The 25,176-nt window shown below is 57.2% G+C and overlaps 1 protein-coding gene across 2 annotated transcripts; it reads left to right on the plus strand.

Moving 5' to 3' along the window:
- The first annotated feature begins 138 nt into the window (after window positions 1-138).
- AKT2 (AKT serine/threonine kinase 2) lies at window positions 139-24,864 on the plus strand. Of its 2 annotated transcripts, XM_062598214.1 has the most exons (14): window positions 139-235; window positions 13,280-13,420; window positions 15,322-15,450; window positions 15,669-15,780; window positions 16,252-16,405; window positions 17,084-17,215; window positions 18,069-18,134; window positions 18,804-18,872; window positions 19,807-19,929; window positions 20,452-20,580; window positions 21,231-21,445; window positions 21,766-21,853; window positions 22,029-22,131; window positions 22,583-22,754. In XM_062598214.1, the coding sequence occupies exons 2-14, from the start codon at window positions 13,375-13,377 to the stop codon at window positions 22,660-22,662; spliced, it is 1,446 nt and encodes a 481-aa protein (XP_062454198.1). In that variant the 5' UTR covers window positions 139-235; window positions 13,280-13,374; the 3' UTR covers window positions 22,663-22,754. The 2 variants fall into 2 exon arrangements, with proteins under 2 accessions (XP_062454198.1, XP_062454197.1); XM_062598213.1 differs by lacking the exon at window positions 22,029-22,131 and having other exon boundaries at window positions 22,583-24,864.
- The last annotated feature ends 312 nt before the right edge of the window (window positions 24,865-25,176 follow it).

Below are 25,176 nucleotides of genomic sequence, written 5' to 3' on the forward strand. Positions count from 1 at the left end.
GGCGCGTGCGCAGTGGGGCCCCGGGGAGGCGAGCGGGGTCCTTCCCTCTGCGTCCCCCTCGTCGCCGCCCCCCCCCCCCCCCCCCGCTTGTCTCCGCTTCCTGCGTGCGTGGGCCCGGAGGGGGCGGGGTTTCCGGGAGCGCGGGCGCCGTCGGGCCTGATAAGGCGGAGCGGGGGGCCCCGTCGGGACCAGGATGAGTAACGGCAGCCGACCGGGCCTGCGGTGTCCATGACAGGTGAGGCGCCGGCACCGCTTCTTCCCCGCCGCGCGCAGTGGACCCGCCCGCTCCCAGCTGGGCGCCGCGGGGACCGCACCACCCGCGCCCCCCGGGAGGGGTGCGAGGGCGGAGCTCCCCCGCGCTGCAGGGTGGGCCCGCTCGGCTCCTGAGGGGCGCCGCGGGGACCGCACCACCCGCGCCCCCCGGGAGGGGTGCGAGGGCGGAGCTCCCCCGTGCTGCGGGGTGGGCCCGCTCGGCTCCTGAGGGGCGCCGCGGGGACCGCACCACCCGCGCCCCCCGGGAGGGGTGCGAGGGCGGAGCTCCCCCGCGCTGCAGGGTGGGCCCGCTCGGCTCCTGAGGGGCGCCGCGGGGACCGCACCACCCGCGCCCCCCGGGAGGGGTGCGAGGGCGGAGCTCCCCCGCGCTGCGGGGTGGGCCCGCTCGGCTCTTGAGGGGCGCCGCGGGGACCGCACCACCCGCGCCTCCCGCGGGGGGCGGGGCGCGGCCCCCCTTAACCTGGAATGTGCCCGCCCGCCTCTAGCTGGGGGGAAGAGGGGTGCTGTGGGGAGCGAACCACCCACCGATGGGGCGGGGGGGGGGGGCTCTGCCACTGGGCTGGATTTGTGAGGGCCTTGTAGGCTGGGGGGGCTTGCTGGGGGACTCTGCCGTGAGGGCCCGGATTAGAGGGCTCTTGGGGGCTGTCTGAGGGGCTCAGCCTTGGGGGGGCTGGATTAGGGGCGGCCCTGCAGGCTGGGGGGGGGGCTCAGCCATGGGGGGCCTGGATTAGGGGCAGCCCTGCAGGCTGGGGGGGGCTCAGCCATGGGGGGCCTGGATTAGGGGCAGCCCTGCAGGCTGGGGGGGGCCTCAGCCATGGGGGGGCTGGATTAGGGGCGGCCCTGCAGGCTGGGGGGGCCCTCAGCCATGGGGGGGCTGGATTAGGGGCGGCCCTGCAGGCTGGGGGGGCCTCAGCCATGGGGGGGCTGGATTAGGGGCGGCCCTGCAGGCTGGGGGGGGACCTCAGCCATGGAGGTTGGTGTTGGAGGGTGCAGTTTGGGGGGACTCGGCTGCAGGCTTGGGGGAAGGCTCCTTGTAGGTGTGTGGGGTTGGGGCGGGGGTCTTTGCCTTGAAGGAGACTGGACTAGGGGGGGCTCCTGGGGGGGCTCTGTTTTATGGGGCCAGGTTGGGGGATCCTTGCAGGCTTGGAGGTAGTTGTGCGGCCCTGCCATGGTGGGGGGGAGTTTGGTAGCCTTGGGGCGGAGGTCTCTGCCATGGGGGGGCTGCAGCTGGGGGGCTGTGCCGGGGCATCAGACTCCCTCCCCATCCGGGGAGGAGCGGTGCTGCCCGACCCTCCTCTTCCCAGCGCTGGTACCGCTTTCTCTGGCAGGAGGCACCGTCCCATCCCCAAGGTGCCGAGGGGGCCGCTTCCCTCTAGGCAGCCCCGGAACAGGAACACGTGAGGGTTTTGTCTGTGTTTAAATACGCTAGCAGCCCCTGCTTGGGGCAGCAGCGCTCCTGGAGCGGAGCCTGGTGGGTGCCTGTCCCCCACTGCCCTGCTAGAAAACCGTCTTTGCCTTTCCCTTGGTACCACGGGAGGAAGATGTGCACGCTGCGGTTATTTCTCCAATTGCTTCGTGCTTTGCTCCTCGAGGATGGGGTTAGGACAGTGCCGTTTGCAGAGGGGTGCTGCACTTCTAGTGTTGCCTGGCACCTTGGCGCTTCTGGAGAAGTGTCCTTTCTGTTGCTCAAAGCTCCTTTGAAAGCATTTGCTCCTCGCCGTTCATCCACAGGACAGGATGTGTGCTGTGGCAGTTAGAGATGCAAATCTTTAAAGCTAGTCTTTGGCTTTGTTTTCAATTGGTATAAAGTGTTGTTAAACACTTAAATGCACCCAAACTGCACAAGTTCTGTATTTTTTATCTCTGTGCTCTGGTGTATGCCTGGAAACCACTCTTGTGGCTTCTATCTTGTGATCAGAATCCCTCGACTGAAAATACGGTTTTGTGTCAGTGGAGCAAAGCCATGTAATAAACTGTGGCCCTTGCTAAAAATAGCTAAGTGTAGTGGTCAGGGCTTTGAAAACACACTTATGTGCTAGCTTGCAAGTGGGTTCAGATGTACAAGCAGGCATTCAGGAGCCTCCGCTTGTTCCGGCTTCTCGTTTCTGCTGGGGGCAGCAGGTGCGTCCAGTCCCATCAGCAGGGTTGTGTCAGGATTTGCAGCTCCTCGGGCGCTCGCGGGATGGCGAGGGGACTGAAATGGGACTTTCTTGGGTTTTAGGAGACAAGAGGCAGAGTAAACAGTGAAGTTTTGCACTTCAGGCTATTGGAAATTCCTGAACCATGATTCTTTCACTATCATGATTACCTTAAAGTATAAGAAAACAGTGACGGTTTTTTGTTTGTTTTTTTTTATCAACAATGTTTATTTCATATGATATTAGAGCCTTTGAGGGAAGCCTCTTCTCCTTAGATGCTGAGTATTCTTGGTGTAAGCTTCAACTCTGTCTTGGAGGAGCGCGCAGCCGGATTCATGCCACAAGCCAGATCTCTGGGCTCAAGAGCCTCAGCTTGGCCAGATGCGGTAACTGCGTAAAAATATAATCAGGAGCCAGTTATAAGCAATTGGGTGCCTTTGCTTTTAATTCAAGCAGGGCAGTTATAGTAGCAAGATGAGTAATCAGAGCTTTTCAAGTACAGAAAGGACAGTCACGGTGGTGTACAGAGACTTGGATGGGATTTGCTGTTTTCCATGGCAATAGAGGTAAAAAAAGCAGTATTGGGTACATATTACTGCTTTTTGCAAGTTCTGCAGATGCTTCTCTCTCAGCCCTCCTTTGAATTTCAGGCCAATATCTTGGCTGTCTGGGATGTGTAGTCAGTTGAAAGAGGGCATAGGAATGATATCTGGATTGTGCTCCGTGCTGAGGGGAGCAGGTTTGGTAATAAGCCCTGGCGAGAGGAAGTCGGGGCATATCATCTTTTTCTTTCTTTCTTTTTTTTTTCCCCCCACTCCATCACGAGCTTGCTGCATAACCCTGAGTTGAGCGTCTTTATTTTCTCATTTTACAAGTAGGAATGAACCCCACCTTGTGTGTGTGTTGGGGGGGGGAGTGGCTGGCTCTGCCCAGCTCCCCAAGACCCTTCTGAAAGCGACCAGGATTACTGCATTTAATAGTCCCTAAGTGACGAACAGTCAAGGGGCTGCAAGAGAAACTGAAACGCTTGGACAAAGAATTTAAGAAGGGGGGGGAAATGGTAAGATATAAATGAAACAGTTTCTTCTGCATTTGGGACAGAGAATGCATTCAAGGTCGAATCTCTGCGTTTCTCAGAGAAATGTGTGCTCCTTGTGCAGTGTGGAGGAAATCGTAGCTGATCTAAGTCCAAAACACGCCACGAGGCTTTGCCATGGGGACGGTACAGGAGAATTCGAAGACCAAAGAACGAGCAGGAAAACAGAGGCCTCCCGTAACCTGCGTGGTGCCGGCCATCGGATCTCTTCGCGGCGCCCGCTGCTCTCCGCCGCGGCGGATCGGAGCGTCCCCACGTGCTGCCTGGTCCGGCTGGGCAGGCGGGTCGGTAGCGCCCGTTTGCACGAGCGTCGCCTTTCCGAAGGGATGTGAGCGGCGGCAGCAGCTCGTGTGGCTCGTGTGCTACCCGTGGTCATCGGCCGCCCCAGCGCTGCGGAGGGGTCGAGGCCGCTGTCCCTCGGCGCGATCGGGAAATAAGCTTTAGACAAATGCGCAGGGGCTTGCAGTGACTCCAGCAGATCCGAAAGACTGGGTTTATCCCCGTGATTCTCCTACAAACGCTTCAGTCCTTGTTCTGCCCTTCCCATTTCAGCGCAGAGCTGCGGCCGCTTTGCGTCCCGGTGAGGGGTGGGTGGAGGGGACGGGATATTTTTCCTGTGGAGCTGCGTGTTGGAGGCGGTGGGAGGGTGTGGGACACAGAGGTGGCACCGCTTCCCTGGTGGCAGCGGTTACGCTGTGCCGCGCTCTGGCCAAGACCGTGACCCACGGCAAATGCTGGAACGCAGGAGCTGTCGGCGCCGATCAGCCCTCGGTTCGTCGGCTCCAGTGTTCGGCCCCCGCCACAGTGGAGCTGGCGGGGGCTCATCTGCCGTCCAGCTCGGCGCCTCACATCTGGCCTCAAACAGGAGGGGAGAGAAGCCCTGATCCTTTCTAGTCTGGGGGCTGCTTCGTGCGCCCGAAGTGTGCGTGGAGGGGAGCAGGTAGGGATCTCCTGCATCCTTGCGGCAGCATTTGAAATCTCCAGTCTGGGAGGGGCCAAAAGCTCCAGGTCCCAGCACTCGGCCATCAAGTCTCCCAGTTTTTGGGAAAATCCCAAATCTGGGCTGTGAGTCTGAATGTCTGGGAACGTTTAGATTTGGAGGCAAAGAGCGATACTCAGAGCTTGCTGCAAACAACATATTTGCTTTGCTCTGATGCTTAATTCAAAGGCTCAGCCTACAGCAGCCTCCGCACGCCACTAGCTCAGCCTACTCGGGTGCGATGGGAGCGTATTTATCTGATAGGCATCAGTGTTGAAAGAGGCAGTCGGTATTTAAGTTCCTGAAAAGCTGGCTTGGAAACGCACTAGCTCTGTAATGTGGCCAGTAAGAAATGACACATCTTCTGACTTGTCCCGGGCTGGATATTTTGCACATCAGTAATAAAGGTTAGGCAGGCTGTTGCAGTGTGTGTCACTTCCTGGCCATGTTTACCTGGGTTAGATGTTTTTAATTGACCGCTTGGTGGTCTGAGCGGGTGGGTGGGAATACATTTGGCTGGACTTGGATGTGTGTCCTTGATGCAGAGGACGGCACAAAGCATTAACTGGCACCTGTAAGGCAGCTTTTGTGTGTCTTGAACAACGTAAATATAATAGCATCCTCGTTTGGGAGAGCAGGATCTTCCCCTTGCGAATGGGAAGCTAAGGCACGGACTGGGCTGGGGCTTGTGCTGCAAAGCTGGAAGTTGGTTCCCAGGTCGTACAGCCATCGCCCATCTTGGGAGCACGGAGGGTGGCAGGCTCAAGACTAACGAGAGTTCTGGTTCTCCTTGTGTGGTGCTTTATCTAGGCCACACTTCTCCTTTCTGAAATAACACTTTGGTGCTAAACACGCAGAGTGTTTGCACAGACGATTGGATTGAGGGTTCTCCACTGATAAACAGCGTGCTGCCAGAGCGTGTGGTCCCTCTTCTGCAGCCAGAAATCCCTGGACATTTGTGGCATTTAAAATTTGCCTTTTCAGCACCAACTGCGTAATGGGCCGTGCTGAAACGTGGGGATGGCTACCGACAGCAGATGTGGTGGCTGCACCTCGTTGCGCTTTGTCTCAGCTTGCAGATTCAAGCCTTGACCCAGCCTCAGCGTTGACCCGTCACGTCGGCTCCATCGTGCTGCTGTGGATGGTCCTGCCCTGTGCTTGTGCCTTGCTGATGGTGCAGTCATGACTGTTGGGTCACTCGCTTTGCACTGGAGCTGGAGACAGGGCATCTCTTTGGTCTTATTTCTCTGACCGGGCTGCCCTGTGCCCTTCCAGCCAAGGTTTGCAGGGGTGGATGGTGAACAGGGACAGGTTCGTAGTGAGGAGAGTTGATCCATCTCGTTTGTTGGGTACCAAGGCAACTTTGAGAGCTTGTTGCAAAGCTTGGCACACCTTTGTTTCTGCTGTTTTTACTGTTTGATGCTGCCATGTGTCTTGTGTAAAGAAAGGACTTATATCCAGAGTCAAGTGTTATTTGTTTATTTGTTTTTCTTTATTTCCTTGGGATCTAATGTTCTCTCTCTGTCCTGGATTGAAACCCAGGACCTCTTAGTTACAGCATGGAGATTCTTTATCTTCACTTGAGATTTGCTATTGAATCTCCCGGACTCTTGCGTGTGGCCACACATAGTCCTGAAATCCGCTTGGCAAAGTCTCCCCTGCAGATGGAGGTTTCCCTTAACAACATGTGCAGAGCGATGGAGCAGATGTGGGACTGGGAGCCAGGTGTTTCGCGAGTTCCTGCGCCGGCCTCCGTCCTCTGCTTCACTCCAGCCGACACGTGCCCTGGTGATTGCTGTGGTGATTTAAGACGCTTGTGCTCCTGCGCGCCTGCGGAGGCCAGCCCTCGCGTGCAGCCCCAGGGAGGAACGAATGCTCAAACACGGTTGCTGCTGTCCAGACTGCAGACCGCTGGTTTAAATCACTGGTGGACACAGATTTGTGCCAAGAGGGCTGTGCGCTGGAGCAGCCACGGTGCCCGTGCATGGTCTTCTGCAGAGCTGTACCTGCAGACAGACGGTCGGTCATACCAACTTCAGGCTTTCACTTTAAACTTCTTAGCTTGGTTGGAGAGGGCGTAAGTAATAACTAGGGCCTGGCTCTCCCTGCCCCTTCCTTCTGCAGCCGTTAACAGGCACTTGAGGACGCTTGCTCGGCGCATCCCTTCAGCTGGTGCGGCGGTGGGGTGGGTTTGAGCAGGGGCACGTTGCTTTCGGCGATGTCTTTGTCTCCCAAACCTAGTCGTGATGACTGAATTCTGCTTCGTGATGGGGAGAGGGGCTACCCCACCCCCTTCTCCTTTGAAGCTGTCATTAACGATCAAGTTGACTGTCATTGCTTTGGTGATGCTCAGGTGAACCATCAGTCATGGAGTCTTAAAGTTGTCAATGCAACTTTTATTCCTCCAAGGAGTTAGAAAGCAAGTCTACCCAGTGCCGCTTGTTTTTCCTTATCTTACCAGTTAGTTTCAGTGTATGCTTCCAGCATGGAAAGAATTCTAAATCTGACCATGGAGCTGCCTGCAAATTTCCAGTTAAGGGGACTCGGTGCCTGTTTTAGCGCTGCTTGGCACTTGTGCTTGGACTGACCCATTTCACGGGAGCTGTGTGTCACATCCAGTCTGCAGAGATCAGGTCTGTTGAGGTATTTGCGGCTCTGAAATACCTGTGCGAAGTAGACTTCGTACAGCGCTTGGACAGTTGCTTAAACCAGGAGGTGGCCGACCCGAGCCCTTCCCGAAGCGGAGACCCCTCTTCAGAGGACAAAAGCATTACTGCTTTTTTCTTTTTTCTTTTTTTTTTTTAATTTAAATCCTGTAGATCTAGCGAACGTATTGACTTTGCAGGCCTTTAGCTGGGAAATTGCAGCTGCAGAGGAGCAATTGAATTCCTCGTCGCCTGGGACCGAGCAGGCTTTAGGCGGCAGCGGCCGGTAAAGCGCTCTGACCCGAGTCTGCGCCGTCCGAGCAGGCTGTTGTCGAAGGCGTTTTTCAGCCCCAACTGCTGAGGTTATTTCCCTGGAGACTGAGTTTTTTAGCAGAGCCTGCAGGCAGCTTGGTGATTTATCTATGGCTTTTTTTTTTTTTTTTTTTTTTCCAAGGCAGAAGTCGCCTGTGGATGCTGCGGCAATTTGGGGCACATTACGCGGGCTCGTTGCTCCGCCGAGGCGCGCCGCAGCTCTGCGGCCGAGCCGTTCGCTGCGGGCTCCCCGCTCCGCTTCGGCTCTGGAAGCCGTTTCGCTTTCGCCGGTCGCTTGGCCCGGGCTGTCCCGCGCTGTTCAATTCGGAGCGTCTCTCTGCTCCTCGGGGGGCTGACAAGCGGCGGCCCGGCTCAGCCTGGATAACGTGAGGTGGGTGCTGTTAGCCTTCGGACGATCTCCAGGAGATCGGAGGCGGGTTTTGTGCTGCAGAATGAGCTGATGCTGTTGTGACCCTAAAATACTGCAGACTGAGGAGATTACCTGGCAAATCACTGCCTTGGGGGGCTGTTTTTAGTAACCTTTACTGTGATTTTAAAGCCCGTCTTGTGATCTTGTTTGTGGCCTGTCCATTAGTGATGGTTCTGGTCCGGCTCTCCGATCCTTGCGGGACGCCGGTTGCAGTCGATCTCGCCCGCTGCCTCTTCGGGACAGCACGGGAATCAATTCCAGCGCGTTTCTGTGCCGCCTCTTCCAGAAAACGTGTCATCAGCCTCGCTCGTGCGTGAATAACGGGAGCGATACCGGAGCGATGCCTCCCGCTTGAAAACATCCTGTGCCACCCGGCCTTCTCCGTGCTTCTCTTCTGCAGCGATGTTTTTGTTTTGTTTCCCATTTAATTACGTAGGCGAGCGGTTTGCCAGAGCCCCTGTCCGGGGGGGGGATCTGTCCGGGGATCGGCTCAGCTGGGAGCATGAGAGCTGAGACAACGGTAGCTTGTTCCCATCCGAAAATCGACAGTCCGGTCCTGGCCGCGCGGCCTGCTGCTGGCCGATTCCTCGCTGTCACGGGCTCCTGGCTCAGGGCTTTAGCCGTTTTGATGTGAGAGTAGCTCCTGGTTTTTTCAAAACTTGGCCGAGGCTGGCAGTCGTTTGGAAACAAGGGGAGAAAAAAACAAGAAAGGAGCCAAATGCCGGAGGGTGCGGGCTGGCGAGTGCCTCAGCCTGGAGCCGCTCGGTGCTTCGCGCTCGGTACGGCCGCCCGTACGGGCAGGGCGGAGGGTGGCAAAACCCCCACGGGAGTTTCAGGAGCGCTGGGCCCCGCTTGTGCAACCGTGCCTGGCGCTGGGCTCGCTCGCGGGATCGGGCCGCCAGAAACCGCTGAGCGCCAACGCTTTCTGTAGGCACGGGTGTAGGTGCCGGACTTGGGCGCTGAGGCTTGTTTAAGGGCTGGGGATAAACAGCGACCGGTCTGCGATCGCAGACTCCCCGGGGAGGGAGTCTTGGGTGGTTCAGCCCGGAGCCCCTAAGTCACGAGGGAGCCTGGCCGCTGGCCCTGCCGGATTTGGGCACCGCGGTTTAGGACGTGATCGGTGCTCCGGCTCGCCGCGCTCGGTGGCAGCTGCCCCGGCGGACGTTTGGCCCGTGCTGAAATCCACAGCCTGGAATATTAACGCAAATCCGCCTTCATCCCTGCGCTGTGCTCGTACTTGGCTCCACGGGGATGGTGGTGTGGGCTGCCCTGAGGCTGGCAGAGAGGTGCTGGGGGAACAGATTGGGTTTCAGCAGTGTTAAAAAAGCTATCACGTGCCTTACAAGCTTCTGAAAGTGCAACTGTGTTCTCCTGTGACTTATTTTTTTGGCCACAGGTATAACTAGGGCCAGGCATGATCGTGTGATTTGTTGCGTTTCCCAAAGGGAGATAACCCGGCAGCGCAGGAGCAGTTAAGTTCTCTGCCTGTGTTTTGGACACAGTTGTGATGGTTTAAATACAAGGTCCAGACTGGTTAAATGCTGTCTTACGACCTTGCTGTGTTTCTCTGTTGCCATCTTCAGAAAGGTTTTGGTTTGCACCTGGTTAGCTGTAATGAAGATCTTGCCGCTTCTGGGCACTCTGAGCATCCCTAAGCTCGGAAGAAGACGCGGCCCTGCGCAAGAGCCACCTCCGCCGAGCAGCCGCTGTGGATGGAGCCCTCAGCAAAGGCTGCCCCTTCGGGGGCTTGGCTGCCCCGAGACCCTGGGGAATCCTGCAGCACCCTGGAAGCATCGCTGCTGATGACCAGTTTCGATAATCTTCCAAGATTAATGCTTGCCGTTGGGCCGGAGCCGTTGCTCTGCTGCAAATCCGTTGCAGTAGAGCTTTCGGTGCCCCTGTTCAGGGAGAGATGGTGGTGGTGGTGGTGGGGAGGTTGGCTGCATCGGGTGAAGGGTTGCGCTTTCCCCCCGAGCGGAAGGGCTTCGGGATGCGTGCCGTCAGAGGCGGCGTTTTACAGCAGACAGCCCGAGTTCCCCAGCCGTCTCGCTGCTGATCTAGGAGGCGGCACTTGGCTCGAGCTCAGCGCTCGACTCGGAACAGTGTTAACCAACTTCTTGGCGCTTTGATCTCCTTGTTCATCAAAACGGGCTCAGGTTGTTCTTTCCTTTGTAAAACACTGATCTCGACTTTTTTCTCTGGGCAAATCTCTAAGAGCGGGTCACCCGCGAGCAGCAGCCTCCAGCGCGCCGGGAGAGGGAACGCTGTTACTACATCCGGCGTTTTTGTTGAACCTTTAGCGCTGTTACGTCCGAGAGCAAAACCCGATTGCAACACCCGGCTTTGTTTGCTGGATTTTGTGTGCCGTTGCTTAGCACGCAGCGGTGGTTTTGTATAAACCCGCCCGCGACTCTCCGCGGAGCCCCCGTCGCTGGGTTCTGTCCACCGTTACGCGCTGGCAGCGGCTGTAGGTTGAAATCCCCTTCCTCGGCGGGCTGGGCTCGCTCACCGCTCTCCTTGCTCGGGATGTGCAGGGAGGGCTTGCAGATGCTGTATTCGCCCAGGGCTGGGTTGCTCGTTTTCCGTTTGTGTATCCTATTTGTAAACAAAGTGCTCCTTGCCGTTCTGCTGCATTTGGAAACGCTCTGCCAGGGGAAACCCAGCAGCGAGAGTGCCGGGTCCGAATTCAGAGCCAGGAATGGGGAACCTCGGGGTTTGCATCCGCCGTTCTCCCAGGCTCGGTTCAGCCATAAGCAGATTGCTTAGCGGTTTTTGCTTTCAGAGGGCTTGGTAAGTGTATCAGAGACACTCTTGTTGTCTTTGGCTTCTGGGGATTTTATTTATTTATTTTATTCCCTTGATAGAGTGATGCAAATAACACTAGCCTTAGAGCAGCGTACTTTGATTCCCAAGCACTTGCAATTGCCAGAGCTGCGTCTCCTGTGCCTGCGGCCCCCCAGGCTGTGCAGCAGTGCCCAACACTTAGGTTTCGGCTGCTGTTTTGCTTTGGTTTTGCTCGGGAATGTGATGTAGCTGTGGCAGGACCTCATTTGCCGTGGGGTGAAAGCAAGTTCTTCCCCTTGTGACCTTTGGTGTTAGCTGTGATGCTCCTGTGTGGTTTTCTCGGGCGTCAGGGAAGCTGATGGGAAGACGCTTTCCAAAAGGGACCATCCGTGAGCGCTCCGGCCCGTCGGAGAGGTGAACGGGGGGAGCAGGAGCGAGGGAGGACCCTTCCCCTTCTCCCGCCTGCTCTGCCCGCCCTCGCGTGCCAGGGTGAAGGGGGCGAAGCTTTGTACCGCATCGCCCGCGACTTCCCAGGGGAAAGTGTCAGGATTTGAGGGTACTTGAGCCGATTTGGAGAGCTGGCAGGGGGAGAAGGTCTGTGACGCCAAGGAATTCTTGGCGAGGCATGCAGCTCTTTCGCTGAATGGGCTGGAGCTTTGCGCCGGAGCAGCCGCAGCACCAGTTGCTGCCGCTCGCGGTTCCCGGGAGCCTGAGCAAACAGCCAGGCCGTGACATTTCACCCGTTGCTTCCCTTCCTCTCCCCGCCTCCCCCGAATCAGTCCCCTCCGGAAACATCGCCGGCGGCGGGGAGCGCAGCGCCTGGCGAGGCGGGATGTGCGTGCAGCCTTGCGTGAGGAGGGAGCTTTAAAGGTGAGACCGAAGGCAGGGGAAATAGTTTGGAGACGGCGCGTTGCAGGTGAAACAGCTGACGTTTTAAATTAGCTGGGAGGTTCGGACGCTGGGTCAGATCCAACGCGCTCGTGAACCAGCCGGGGCGGGCGGGAGGGCGCTGCGCCTGCGGAAGCGCGGTTCGGCGCTCGCAGCGTGCTCGTCGCCGGCCTCGCGTTCCGGCTCGTGCGCGGCGAGCTCGGCCCCGCTCTTCCCGCTCGCCTCTTGCTCGGTCCGCTGTCTTCCGCGCCGGCTTGGTCTGCGTAGGCGAGGGTGGATGCGGCTGGAAAGGCCGCGACGCTGCACGTCCTTGCCCCGGCGCTCCCTGCTCCGCGGTGGTCGCGCTGCGCCGGACCCCGGGCGGGCCAGCGGGAGCGAGCCCAAGGTGACTTTGGGGACCGGAGGAGGTGGCACTGCGCTTGATCTCCGGGCGTCCGGCAAATTAAGATGCCGGAAAGCCTGTGGGCCGCGCGGGGCCGCTTGCGTTTGCCTTCCCACGCCGTTTCTTGGCTGCGCGCCGCGCGTTCTGCCCTCGCGTCGGCTCCGGGAGCGCCCTTCCGCGGGTTTGGGCTCGCTAAGCCCCAGCGCAGCCCTGCGCCGCGGGTTTCCCGGCCTCTCCGCGGGGCGACAGCCGGGCCGCTCTGGCGCGGGGGCCGCGACAGCTCGTGGCCGCGGCCGGGCCCCTGCGCGCGGAGCGGCGACGGAGCGGCGGGCCCTCTCCGGAGCGCGCGGGACCGGGCTTGCTGCTCAGGGAGCTTCCCGCGGGTTCAACGCGCGCTCTTGGGGCGATAATCCCTCCCGGCGTGCTCCCGTCCTCGGCTCCCCTTCGCCGGCTGCGTCCTGGCGCGCTCTGCGCAGAGTCCCTTTCCCCGTGTCCCTCTCTGGCGGTGGTTTTGGGCCGGCTCTGCCCCCAGGAGTTAATCCCGTCAGGTGACTCCGATTAATTTTTCTCTAGCTGTTTGTTTTGTAAGGGATCTCGCCTGTGGTGTGCCTGTGTTTTCCCCAGCAGCGTCTTTGATCTGAGCATGTGCAATTAGTGTTTCTTATCTCCCAAGGCTTTTTATCATTTGTGATGGTAGCACATAGTGTTGTGGCGAGATAAGGGTGAAAGGGACATTTAAAATAGAGGTGCAGACACCTAGGTGGTTCTGAGCAGGGAGCCGGAGTCCAGGGGCTCCACATCCATCCTTTCATCTCCAGCTGCATTTGTCGTCCTGCTGCCTGGTTATTTTTGATTTATGTGTATGAAACCCAGCTCTGCTGCAGTGGGGGAGTTCTTAATCGTCGCGTGGGGGTGGCTTCGTGCTGAAGCTGGCTGCCTCCCCTTGCCAGCGTGAAAGCCGCTGCTTCCCTGTGGGCTTGCGTAGATTGCTCGGCACAAACGTGTGCGGACTTGGTGCATACCTGAGCGTCCAGCTGAGGCCCTGCGCTGCTGCTGCAGAAGATCTCTTGAGCAGGAGAGCATCTCTCGGGGTACATCCCTGCCGTGCAAGAAGAGTAGGGGGAGTCTGGCGGTGCCAGCATGAATCCAGGCATCCCGTGCTCCCCTACCATCTGGTGAAGCTGCTCTTGCATGGAGCTGATTGGAGAGCACTTACCGAGTTTGAAGCAGCAGCTTCATCTTGCTGTTGAAAGGATGGAAGGGCAGGCAGAAGCTGGTGAAACCCTGGAGGAGCTTTGCTGGCTGCACCCGGGCTGTTGCCAGATCTTGCAAGTGCTGCTTTTCTCCCACAGGTTGTATCTGCTTGCACCACCCCTCCTGCAGCTGGTGGCATTAGCTGGTTCCCAGGTCCTGCCGCGGAAAGGAGGCGAGAGCCCGTGGCACCATCATGAACGAAGTCTCGGTCATCAAGGAGGGCTGGCTGCACAAGAGAGGTAAGGATAAATCCTTGTGGTGCGCAAGAGCTAGGACACCGCTTCGCGAGGCCTGGCCAGCTTAGCGGCGAGCTGGGAAGCCAGTGCTGCCTGCCTCGGTGGTGGCACCCCTCCAAGGCCAGGTCACTGCGGGGAACCCTGTACTGCAGCTGCCACTGGAAAAGGAGAGCTCTGGTTTCAAGTTACCAGTGATTTAACCTTTCACAAGCGCAAGTGCAGGGGGCTCCCCTCTCCCCCCAGGCAAATCCATCCCTTCCCTCCCCCGAATAGGGCATGTGGAAGGCAACTCAAACGCGTTGGGATGCCATGGATAGACGGGAAAGGGGCAGCCTGCGGCACCACGTGGCTTCCCTTCCAGGCTTTGTGAGCTGGCCGGTGTGCCAGAGCCTCACTGCCTGGTATCAAAGGCCTGATCCAAAGCCTGGGAAGTCTTTCCTTTGGCTGAAGTGGTGTTTGGAGGAAGCTTTCGTCTGCTCCTGGCTCAGCCTGGCAGCTCAGCGCAAGGAGCATCTCTGCTGTGTCGGTATTTGGCGAGGTCTGATCCATGCTGTGAGCGAACGCTCCGGCAGCGTTGTTTTTTGCTGTAGGTGTGGGAACCCAGAAGACGATCTCCAAGTGTTCCTGCAAACCTTTTAGCCTGCCCAGAGGTGTGGCTTGTAACACAGCCTGCAAAGCAGTGGCTGCTGAAACAGTGCAAGCAGCAGCCATGTTTCACGCAAGCCTGGGTACAGCTTGCGCTGTGGCATGCTGCCCTGCATCCTTGATGAGACCCCCACACAGACCTTTTATTTTTAGTGTTCACAGAATATTGGGAGCACCGAGGCATTGTAGCAGCTGCATGCGTGTGGGGGGTTATTTTTAGCAGCGTTGAAGGTGGTTCTATTTTTCCTTTCCTTGTTGAGGGCGTTTTGCAGAAGGAGCTAGCAGAGGGGCAGGTCTAAAAGCTATCTTCCTCCAGTTGGCTTTCTCCAGCCTGCTTCCCCAGAAGTCTAGCCAGATAGACCCGTGTCTGTGTTCTCCATGCCCTGGGGGGCTAGCAGATTCCTCCTTCCTGCAGACAAATATAGCCAAGAGCAGGAGGGGGAGGCGAGGGGGTGAAGCCAGGCCTCTGTTCCATGCTATTTCTGTACCTGCAGTGCTGTGCTGAGTTGCCAGCAGCCTTGCCTTGCTGCAGCACTCTGTGGAGGCTGGTTTGGGATGATTTTGGGCTTTCAAAGAAGGCATGGGGAAGTGCAAAGCTGTGCTCTGCGCTATGCCCCTTATTGCAAGGCCACAGCTGCCAGGGAGAGAGGCCTGGAGTGTAAATCCTGGGATTTGCTGCCTTTGAGCTAACGTAACGCTTGAGCCTGCCTCTGCTTCCTTTTCATGCCTCTTTTAAGTAGCAGTAGTTAGCTGATTTATGGAGAGTTTCAAAGCCAGGAAGTAGCATAAGGGTTATTTCCAAATAGCATAAAAGGAAAATAGCCACCTAATTCACCATCATGGTTCTCCCGGCAATGGCATCACCTGTATGCTTGGGGAGGGTCCTTCTTGTACAATGTCTCCTCCAGTTGCCAAAGGCCCTTGCAACATCCACCTCCCTCCACCAGCTCCCCAGGGGTGGATGCTTGCTGGGCTGCAGGACTCAGAACCTGTGGGTTCTTTCTTTAATGGTCTTTCAATCATTTGGAGAGAATCTAGTGTCGCTGGAATGCATCTGAGCAGTGCTGTGCATGAGCAAGGGGTGAGAACATGTGGCTGTGGTTGTCCCCAAATCAGCCCGTGGCTGTGAATGACAAAGGCAGAGAGAGCAGAGCAGCAGCTCCCTCCTTTCTGGAGCAACGCCTCTGTCCACCAGCAGTGGGAAGCATTTCAATGTCTGGGGCAGGCGGTCACCTTGGCCCTCCTCCCTTCTGTTGCAGGAGAATACATTAAAACGTGGCGCCCCAGGTATTTCCTGCTGAAAAGTGATGGTTCCTTCATCGGCTACAAGGAGAGGCCTGAGACGTCCGATCACAGCTTGCCACCGCTGAACAACTTCTCGGTAGCAGGTAGGTCAGCCCATCCAGTGCAGCCGTGTTCAGCGCTCTTGATGCACGTGAGCCTGTAGTGACAAGCTGGCGTTGAACAGGGACTCCTGAGAGTTCGGAAGGGTTGGCTGGGTGGTGGTTTCAGCTCCAGTGTCCTTAGGGGACCTGTTCCCTGGAGTCAGGAGGAAGGCACGATCTCTTTGGTCCCAAAGTGATCCCCTGCCTCTTTACCCTCCCAGAGTGCCAGCTGATGAAGACGGAACGGCCCCGGCCCAACACTTTTGTCATTCGATGCTTGCAGTGGACAACAGTCATTGAAAGGACCTTCCATGTGGACTCTCCAGAAGAGCGGTAGGCGCAGCTCTGCCCAGGGTGGTAGGAAGCAAGGCTCCTTTCCCCAGTGAGTCTGGGCATCAGGCTCCCATGCTTCTCCTGTGGGCTTCCTCTTCTCTTCCTCGTGTAGGGAGTAGTTGGAATGGCTCCTTTTCTTTGGGAACAAGGTCCTCTCACCCTGGGAAGAAGGCATTGTGTGCCACCTAATATTGTTGGGGAAAAAAAAAAAACGGTTTCTCTGTTAATTACAAAATCCATGGAAGTGACAAATAACGTATCATGTTGGCTGTAGCCCGGTAAAACTCAGCACCCTGAAACCTGTTGGCTGCGAAGGCCATCTTTCTACCTGCTGCAGAAGACTGAAGGGAGGGTGCGGTTCTCCTTGTAGCGATGTGCTCCTCAGCACCTCCCCATCCTGTGCCCTCCCAAAGTGTCTGCCCTACAACGAGCGAAGTGCAGCAGTGTTTACTGAGTCTGTTCTCTCCTTAGAGAAGAGTGGATGCGAGCCATTCAGACTGTAGCAAACAGCTTAAAGAACCAGGAGCCGGAAGTAGACACGATGGATTATAAGTGTGGTTCCCCTAATGACAGCACGGGAGCTGAAGAAATGGAAGTGGCAGTGAGCAAAACACGTGCAAAAGCAGTAAGGCACCCAGAGCTCGGTCCTTTTTGGGGGGAGGGGTGGTGGGATGCCCCCAGGGAGTGCTTTGCCACTGAGTCAACCTGGAAAAATTAACAAATCTGCACCTGGGAATTCCTGAAGTACAGCTGGGAGTGCACAGAGGCCCCAAGGAGGCCTTCTCTGGAACAACCCTGCTAACCAAGGGCCCTTGTTCAGGGAAGGCGAGCTGAAATTCCACAGGCTGGAAGGTGGGGGTAGGTGACCTGATCTGCAGCTGTCCTTTACGCTCCTGCTGTCCTGGCTACACTCTTGGCACAAAGCCTGCTCCTGCTGTAGCCAGCTGTGGAGCAGGTTATCACGTTGTTGGCACAGAAGCAAGTGAGAACCTGTGTGATTGCTCCATACTGGGAGATGATAGATTGTGACAAGGGAAAGACGACTGCTGTGCAATGCTGATGTGCATTTCTGGCACCAAGGGGCTCAGGTGCCAGTTCCATTCAGTTCTGGTCTGAACCTGGTGCTGTCTTTGCAGTGGGACAAACCTTAGCCCAGTGGTTTTCATTCCTAGCTCCATTACCATGATAGTTGGGGGTGAAATAGATCTAAGTTTTCAACTGAACAGCTTGTGAGAACTGTCCTCTCTCAGATCCCCTTTGCCCACACTGTGAACTCTCATCTCCATCTTGTCTTTTTCATCAGACTATGAATGATTTTGATTACCTGAAGCTCCTGGGAAAAGGCACTTTTGGCAAAGTGATCTTAGTGCGGGAAAAGGCCACTGGACGCTATTACGCGATGAAGATCCTACGGAAAGAGGTCATCATTGCGAAAGTATGTGCCGAGCAAAGGCTCAGGGTGGGGGAGAGTTTGGAGCTGGTGGGGCTTAGGGGATCGCTTTCAAAATATGTTTCCTAAGATTCCAAATGATTGCCAGCTCATGATTTGTTATAAATGTCAGGGGATTCCAAGAACTATTCTTATTTCAAAACTGCAAGCATGTGTTGTAATGTACAGTTAGGTAACATTGCATGTTCTGTTTTGTGTACGGCTCTTTCTCTTTAGTGTTTTCTTTCATTCACTCACCTTTTTCTGGGGTGCATTGCCATGTAGCTACCTTGGGCTCCTACCCAAGCCTTTTGCAGTCTCCTTAACTGTTCAGAAAGGCAAAGATGAAACCTGCATTTGGAGGTTTGTTGCGAGGCTGGCGGTGGGAATTCAGTGCCCTTCCGCAGCAAGGACAGATGCATTCTCCTACAGCTGATCCCGTTGACTCAGAAAGAATCTGAGCTTTGCAGCACAGAGGGCTGTGGGGCGTGCCACAAATGCGAGATGGGGGACAAAGATGGGGCAGAGCTTCCTGTGCAAAGGTTGGCCCCTTGTCTAGGCTGAGCCTGGGGCTGGTCACCAGTGCTAGCTCTGCCGTGGAGACGTTCTCTTTTGGTTTACATACGCACGACAGTGATTCAGACTGCTTGGGCAGATATCAGGGCTTTAACGCTTTATCCAGTTGTGGGTGGTGTTTTCATCCCAGTACTGATTTCTTCTGGTCATCACTAGAATGTTTAGCAGCTGATGTATCAGCTGTGTCTGAATTCTCTGATTTTCCAGAAATAGGGGGTTGAGCAGCTTTAAATGGAAAGGTGCAGCGCTCAGTTTCTCTTCCTTTTGCCCCTTCCTCGTACAGGATGAAGTGGCACACACAGTTACAGAGAGCAGAGTGTTACAGAATACCCGGCACCCTTTCCTGACAGTAAGTGTGGCTTGTGGTCCGGTGGCCTTGAGGGAGCGGGGACCACGTCTCGCAAATGCCATCTTCAGAGCAGGGAGAGGAAGCACAACGGGATGCCTGGCATGACCTGAAAAGTCCCTTTTTGATGTTGTGCCTTCTTTGACAGTGCCGTGAGCAGCCTTCAGCTCTTGTTCCCTGGCGAGGCTTTTGGGATGTGATCTGTTAGGCCTCCAGCTTGCAGAGAGCATCCCTATGCTGGGCCCCTTGCTGACAGCCGTTAGAAGGAGGCCTTCTCCTGTGCAAGGCGAGATTTGGTCCCTTGTATGCAGGGAGCCCTGCCCACCACTATCAAGAGACTCTTGGTGGCCTCTGGGGAAGTGGCAGGAATTTAAGTGCAGCTCTGACTTTGCTGCGATCCTTCTGTCCCAGAGAACACCCAGACTTTGATCAGACCAAAGGTCCTGTTTGCTCAGTGTCCCAGGTCTGACAGTGGCTTCCGGCAGCAGATGCTTGGGAAGAGAGTGTTAGAGCAGGGCAAGCATAGAGTACGCTTCCTCCATTTATTGTCCCAGCTGCTGGCGAGCTGCCAGAGCTGCAGCCCGCATAACCACACTTTCCTCTTTACAGTACCTCTAGAAATGCAAAGCCACAGCCCTTTGTGCATTTTCTCAGAGACTTTTTCTGTTGCAGGCGCTGAAATACGCCTTCCAGACAAACGATCGGCTGTGCTTCGTCATGGAATATGCCAATGGAGGAGAGGTGAGGTGTGGTAGCAGGTTGTAAATGAGACCAGTCAGACCGGGCCGGGGGGCCGGGCTCGGGGACCAGATGCTTCACCTGAGCTTCAAAGGGTGATGTCTGCAAGCAGTGGCTGAATTTCTATTTTCGGCTCATTCGTGGCAAGTTTATTCTTGGATGTTGCTGCAAGAATGGCATTTCACTTCCACGGACCCCCACCACCTCAGTGATTCCCCTGCGTATTTATAGCCAACAGTCAAATCCCTTACTGGCACGTATTTTTGCAAGGTCGAACATGTTGCTGTCCCCCAGCCCATTCCCTGGCCCGCTCTGTGTTCCCCCTTCCTCCCTGCAGGCTGTCTTTGCTCAGAGCTCAGCTTTCCTGCACTCAATATTGCAGACAGGGCTGTTCCTATTTCAAACAAGTCACCCAGGTAAGGAACCAGGACTCTTGTGCTTACCACTGGCACCCCTCCTGCCCTCCCCTGGGAGGGAGGATATCGGACACCACAGCATCATGCTCGCAGGCCTGACCTGTTTGTCCGAGGTGGTGCGATTGCCCTGGCAGCAATAGCTGGCTGATGGCTAGTTTGCCTGCCGTGATGAGTTCTGCCCTGGGATCACTTCCAGCGTTATTTTTCTGCCTCATAATGTGCTTTTCTTGCGAAGGGAAACACAGATGATGGCACAGCACTGATTGCGCCCCTGTGTTTGTGAATCTCTCTCAGTTGTGCATATAAAGCAAAGCATTATGTTCTCCTTGAGTGTGTGCGCGCCATTCTTGCCAGCAGCAGGGGTCTGTAAATATTTTGAATGTTCAAGGCAAGGAGCTTAGGACACATATGACCGCATTATCTGTGTACTCAGAGCTGCTGAGAGCGATTAGCCCTGGTTTTGCTGTTTTAAGCACTTACTGACAGGCTACTGTTCTGTTTTATTTTTATTTTTTCTCAAGCTGTTTTTCCACCTCTCAAGAGAGCGCGTGTTCACGGAGGACCGGGCCCGTTTCTATGGTGCAGAAATAGTGTCTGCTCTGGAGTATCTGCACTCTAGGGACGTGGTGTACAGAGACATAAAGGTACCACCAAGGCAGGAGCAGTGTTGATAAACAGCAGCTTTATCTATGTCAGCATTGACACTTAATTCTCATGGGACTGTTGTTCTGGGGTATAGAGTTATTCTCAGCTCCAGTTGGAGTCAGTGCTCAGAAACCCCTGAAAATCATGCTAACAGGCCTCAAAGGATTACTGATGAAACATCACGATGAACTGATGTGGGCTGCCATATTCCCCTTTTGAATCTCTTAGGCAATGGGGAAAAGTCAGTGAACATCTCTCTAAGTGGGGCTGGGGGTGTATTTGGATGTATTAGAGCAGGAGGGAGGACAAAGGACCAGTCCAAAGCTCAGAGCTGGAGGTCAGCTCCATCAGAGAGCCCTTCTGAGCTGGCCAAAGTGAGGCATAACCATTGTGCCCGGCCCTGGGGATTCACTGAGACCCAGATGCCCAGTGGAATGTTTTGAGGAGCATTAATCTGAACGTATTCTCGTGCTCTGCGTTCAGTGCTCAGGTTCAAACCACTCTGCACATCTGCCTTTCAGCTCGAAAACCTCATGCTGGATAAAGATGGCCACATCAAGATCACAGACTTTGGGCTCTGCAAGGAAGGCATCACAGACGGCGCCACCATGAAAACGTTCTGTGGCACACCAGAGTACCTGGCTCCAGAGGTAGTCAGAGCCCCTTCTGTGCCTTACTGCAGCAAGGTTTTCATCAAAACCAGAGCCCTGTTGTGGTGTTGGAGGAGAGGTCTTGCCCATAGACCTGACAGGCTAGATAAATTGTGACCAAAGTGTTGAATGGAGAGTGTTGCCCAAAGAGTGCACTGGTTTTCCTGTGCTGATTGTGTGTTGCTGTTTGTCCCCTCCCACTGTTGCGACGTGAGCCCAGGAAGCACGCGGGCTGTGGGGCAGCTGGAGCATCACCCTGCTTGTGGGGTGGCAGAGATCTGAGCAGCTCCTCCAGATGCTTCTATTTCCAGCCTCTTCCAGCAGAACTCCTGTAGCTCAGTTTCCCTGGACACTGTCAGCCTTTTCTTGAATCTGAGGTGGGAACAAATGATGGAAGAAAGCTGTTTTCTTGAAGGCTATTCCAAAGGCCTGAGATCCTAACTTTTCAGCAGGGCTTTTAAAGGACAAGCTCTACTTTCATTAAAGTAGTAGTCATAGTGGGGTGACTGTATTTAGAGAAATGGGTTTACAGAAACCCTTCTCTTCTGCCATGGGCACTTCAGCAGGTTGGCTGTTCCCACACCCGTGTTGCCAACCAGTTCTGCTCCCTGCAGGCTCACAAGCTCCCTCCCATCATCTTCTGCACACAGGTCCTGGAGGACAATGACTACGGACGTGCCGTGGACTGGTGGGGCCTGGGTGTTGTCATGTATGAAATGATGTGTGGTCGGCTCCCCTTCTACAACCAGGACCACGAACGCCTCTTTGAGCTGATCCTTATGGAAGAGATCCGCTTTCCCCGAACCCTGAGCCCTGAGGCCAAGTCCCTGTTGGCTGGGCTGCTCAAGAAGGATCCCAAGCAGAGGTAAGGGTCTGCTGAGCAGAGCTGGGCCTGTGGGTCCTTGATGCTCTACAGCTTTACCTGCCCCAGCAGAGCTCCCATCTGTCCCTAGGAGAGGCCTCGGAGTGTGAGGGTGCAGTCACTTCAGTGGAAGCAATTAGATTATGGCAGCTGAGAAACTGTCTTTGGGCATGTTCTGAGCCTACCTGAGCCCTGAAGCTAGCCCTGTTTGCTGAAATCATCCTAAATCAAGCTTGAATGGTGCCCTTAGTTAACCTGGGGCAGGCAGGCAGGCAGGACTGCAGCATTACTACCAGTAGAGACACGCATCTCTGTGCCCACAGGCTAGGAGGAGGTCCCAACGATGCCAAGGAAGTGATGGAGCACCGCTTCTTTGCTGCAATCAACTGGCAGGATGTGGTTCAGAAAAAGGTAAGAAGGGAAGGAATTGCGACTGCTTTAAAAGGACTAAATGGCAGCAGTGGGTTTGGAAGGTACGAGGGCAGTATGCAGCAGGGTGCGCTTCTGCCTCGCTGAAAGCTTGTGACCATCTGGAAGTGAATTTATCCGTGGTGCTGTGTTGAGCCTGGCATTTCTTCTTCCTCAGCTGGTCCCTCCATTCAAGCCACAAGTAACATCCGAAATCGATACACGGTATTTTGATGACGAGTTCACTGCACAGTCCATCACTATCACCCCACCAGATCGATGTGAGTGCTCAAGGATGCCCCAGCCAGGCTGAAAGCAGGGCTGCTGCTTGGGTGACATGTCTAGTGAGCTCCCAGCTCTGGATTTAGCTCGGCTATGTCGCCTGCGTCCCTTCCCCTCATGCCAGTAGGCATCTCCAAAGGCGTGTGGCAAGTACCTCCCTGTGACCAAGCGTGCTCAGCCTGGGTGGTGTGGCTGCTGCACCTTTATTAAAGCTCAGAGTCACAGCTGCTGCGTGAGCATGGCGGGAGGGACCCCAGGTGCTTCACAGGCAGTTCTTGGTCATCCCCACTGGCTTCTCCGCTGCAGCCCAGCTCGTCCTCCCTCCTTAGCCTTGCAGGTTGCAGTCCGTGCAGCATGGAGGGCGGGCAGGAGGGGGAAGGCTTGCAAATGCACCAAAAGGCTTCGGCAGCCCCTCCCCATCTAACACCTCTCCCATCTCCTGCTTTTCAGATGACAATATGGGCTCACTGGAGAACGACCAGCGGACGCACTTCCCCCAGTTCTCGTACTCCGCCAGCATACGAGAATAACCAGCAGTGTTTCTGCAGCGGGGACTCGGGCCCCAAGGAGGGCAGGACATTTTTGGGTTTGGTCAGGTGGATTTCTCTTCGGTGCCGTAGTCCCCTGGGATGCCGGGGCTGCGGGCACACAGGCCCCCAGCAGCCCGTGCTCCGGCTCGCGGGCGCCGTGCCACGCTGCGAGAACAGCGGCATCGCCTTCTGGAAGCCGTACTGCTGCAAACAAAGTGCTCTCGCTACACTGCTCCAGCTGGCACCACGCTGTGCCTCGTTCCCTAGTGTAGGACTGCTTTTATTTTATTTTATTACTTTTTTTAAAAAAAGAAAAAAACTCCTAGAAGTGCTTGCAGCTTTTTTGAATGACCGCATCCCCGCAGAGCACCCCTCCATGGCCTCTCTCACTGGAAACGCCGGCAGCCCCCGTGCCCAGCCGGCCCCGCCGGGAGCAGCGGGCTCTCGCCCCAACGCTGGCATTTCAAACACGGAAAGGGAGGTTTGCGGAGACAAACCCTATATAACCGAAACCTCTCCCACCTGAATCACAGTGACTTTCATTTTGTCGAGGTATTTCTGCTGGACATGACCCGCTGCCGGGGCTGCCCTGGTGGGGGGTGGCGAGCCCCCCGCCCTGGTGCGCCTGGGGGCGGTGGGGCAGGACGCTGACCTCGTGCCACCAGCGCCGTGCGTGTCCTTCCGTGGCCTGTTAAATCTTCACAACTCGGGACCCGCAGGGACTGCAAAACACGCAGAGTGCCCCCAGATCTGTGCCTCTTCCCCAGCACAAGTGCCCCCACGCCGGAGCCGGCTCGCTCCGCGGAGGGGCGAGGGGAAGAGGGGCAGCCCTGCCTCTCGCCTCCCGCGAGGATCGGCGCTCCGGAGCGGAGCAGCCCCGTGCCGGAACCCATCGAAGACGTGGGCGATTGTAAAAGCAATAGTTTTTCTTCTTCGTTGCCTTAAAGCAAGGAGCGTCGGTGCCGCCAGGAGCAGGGCGGCGCCTCTGCCGGCGCAGGACGCCCGCCACGGCCTCGGGGCTGCCACCCTGCCCTCCTGCCTTCCCCGTGCCTTGTGGAAAGGCTCGTGGGCGCGGGGCCGGGTGCCCCGGGTTGGGACGCTCGCGCCGCAGTGGGGCACGGCCGCGGGGAGGGCGTCCTTCCCCAGCAGCCCTGGCCAGCGGCGCTTTTACCTGGACGCGACAGCAGAGCCGTCGACCCCGGCTGCATCGCCGAGTGCCGGCGGGGTGGCGGCGGCCCCGCTCCGTAGACCTCCTCGACCGCCAGCATCGGGATCGACTTCCTCCTTGCGCGGCTCCATTGCCGGCAATGGATCTGAGCTGCACGGACTGTTCCCGGCGCTCGGGGCCTCGTGCCGCACGCGTGGCCCCTCACCGGCGGCGCGTTTCGATAGAGGCTGCAGCCCGCCCGCGTGCCCCGGCGCCGGCCCGCTCTCACCCGTCCCGTGTGCGCGTGTGCACGTGCACGCACGCTCCCCGGCGCGTTCGCACGTGCGTGCGCGGTGCCTCCTCGGGAGCCGGGGCCGGGCTGCGCCGGCGCGGGGTGACGGCACTCCCCGCCGGGCCGGGCTGCCCCGGCACGGGCGCTGGGCGCTCGCACGGCCGAGTCGCTCCCCTCCCCGAGGGGCCGGGCCGCCCGCGGGCACCAGCGGCGCGTCGGGCTGCGACAAGCTGGACTTGCCGCCCGCAGCCCAGCCGGGACCGCGGCTCTGCTCGGGGCAGCGCCGCGCGGAGGCCTCCGGCCGCCTCCGCCCGACTTCGAGGTGGGATCCTGCACCCGGTGCCTTTTCCTGCAGCCCCGGGAGCAGCCGCGGAGCCTCGTCCCTCCCTCCCGGCCGGGGCCGGGCTCCCGCGTCCCCCCGGATCGCCCTCCGCAGGGCCCGGCCGGCGGTGCCCCATGCCCGGCGTCCCTCCCTTTGCCTTTTTGAGCAGGGAGGAATTGAGGCGACAACCTGCTTTTTCTTACTTAGTTTCTAGTTGCCTGAACGGAGTCGCGTTAACTTAAACGACGGGCGCTCCGGCCGGGCCGCGGCCGGTGCTGCGCTGCCGCGGCACCGGGCCGGGAGACGAGACCCCGTAGGATACGTCGTGAGATTCGGTGTTTTGGCTTCCGCGGCGCGGTGAGGCGCTGCGGCGCCCGGCCGGCCGCTTTCACCCACCCTTGTATTTGTACGGTACAAGCAATAAAATGTTTTTGTTTTTTTTTTTTTTTTCTTTTGGAGGAATTGGGCTGTTTTCCTCCTTTCCCTGGCCCCGGGGTCTGGCCGCTCAGGGCTGATGGGCCCTGCTGGCCTCAGCTGCCCCCACTAACGAGGCTTTAATTAGCCCCCCGGGCAGAGTGCTGCTTCCCGCCCTGCTCCGAGTGATTCCTGCCGTGCTGGGGGAACCGTCCCCCGTTGCGAGCGGCGAAGCTCTGAGCTGAGGGCCCAGGCGTCCGGGTGCTGGTGCTCTGGGGAGGGCAGGGGACGGCGGCTCGGGGGGGACCCGTCCTGGGCCGCTACCGGAGGCAGCGCTGG

This window comes from Rhea pennata, chromosome 32, assembly GCF_028389875.1.
Source record: "Rhea pennata isolate bPtePen1 chromosome 32, bPtePen1.pri, whole genome shotgun sequence".
Lineage (NCBI taxonomy): Eukaryota > Metazoa > Chordata > Aves > Rheiformes > Rheidae > Rhea > Rhea pennata.

What these genes read in the sequence shown, in the direction of transcription:
- AKT2 (XM_062598213.1), top strand. Translation starts at nt 13,375, where the DNA reads ATGAACGAAGTCTCGGTCATCAAGGAGGGCTGGCTGCACAAGAGAG. An exon ending in GAACAACTTCTCGGTAGCAG is followed by an intron (nt 15,451 to 15,668) that starts GTAGGTCAGCCC and finishes TTACCCTCCCAG; the next exon opens with AGTGCCAGCTGATGAAGACG. An exon ending in AATATGCCAATGGAGGAGAG is followed by an intron (nt 18,873 to 19,806) that starts GTGAGGTGTGGT and finishes TTTTTTCTCAAG; the next exon opens with CTGTTTTTCCACCTCTCAAG.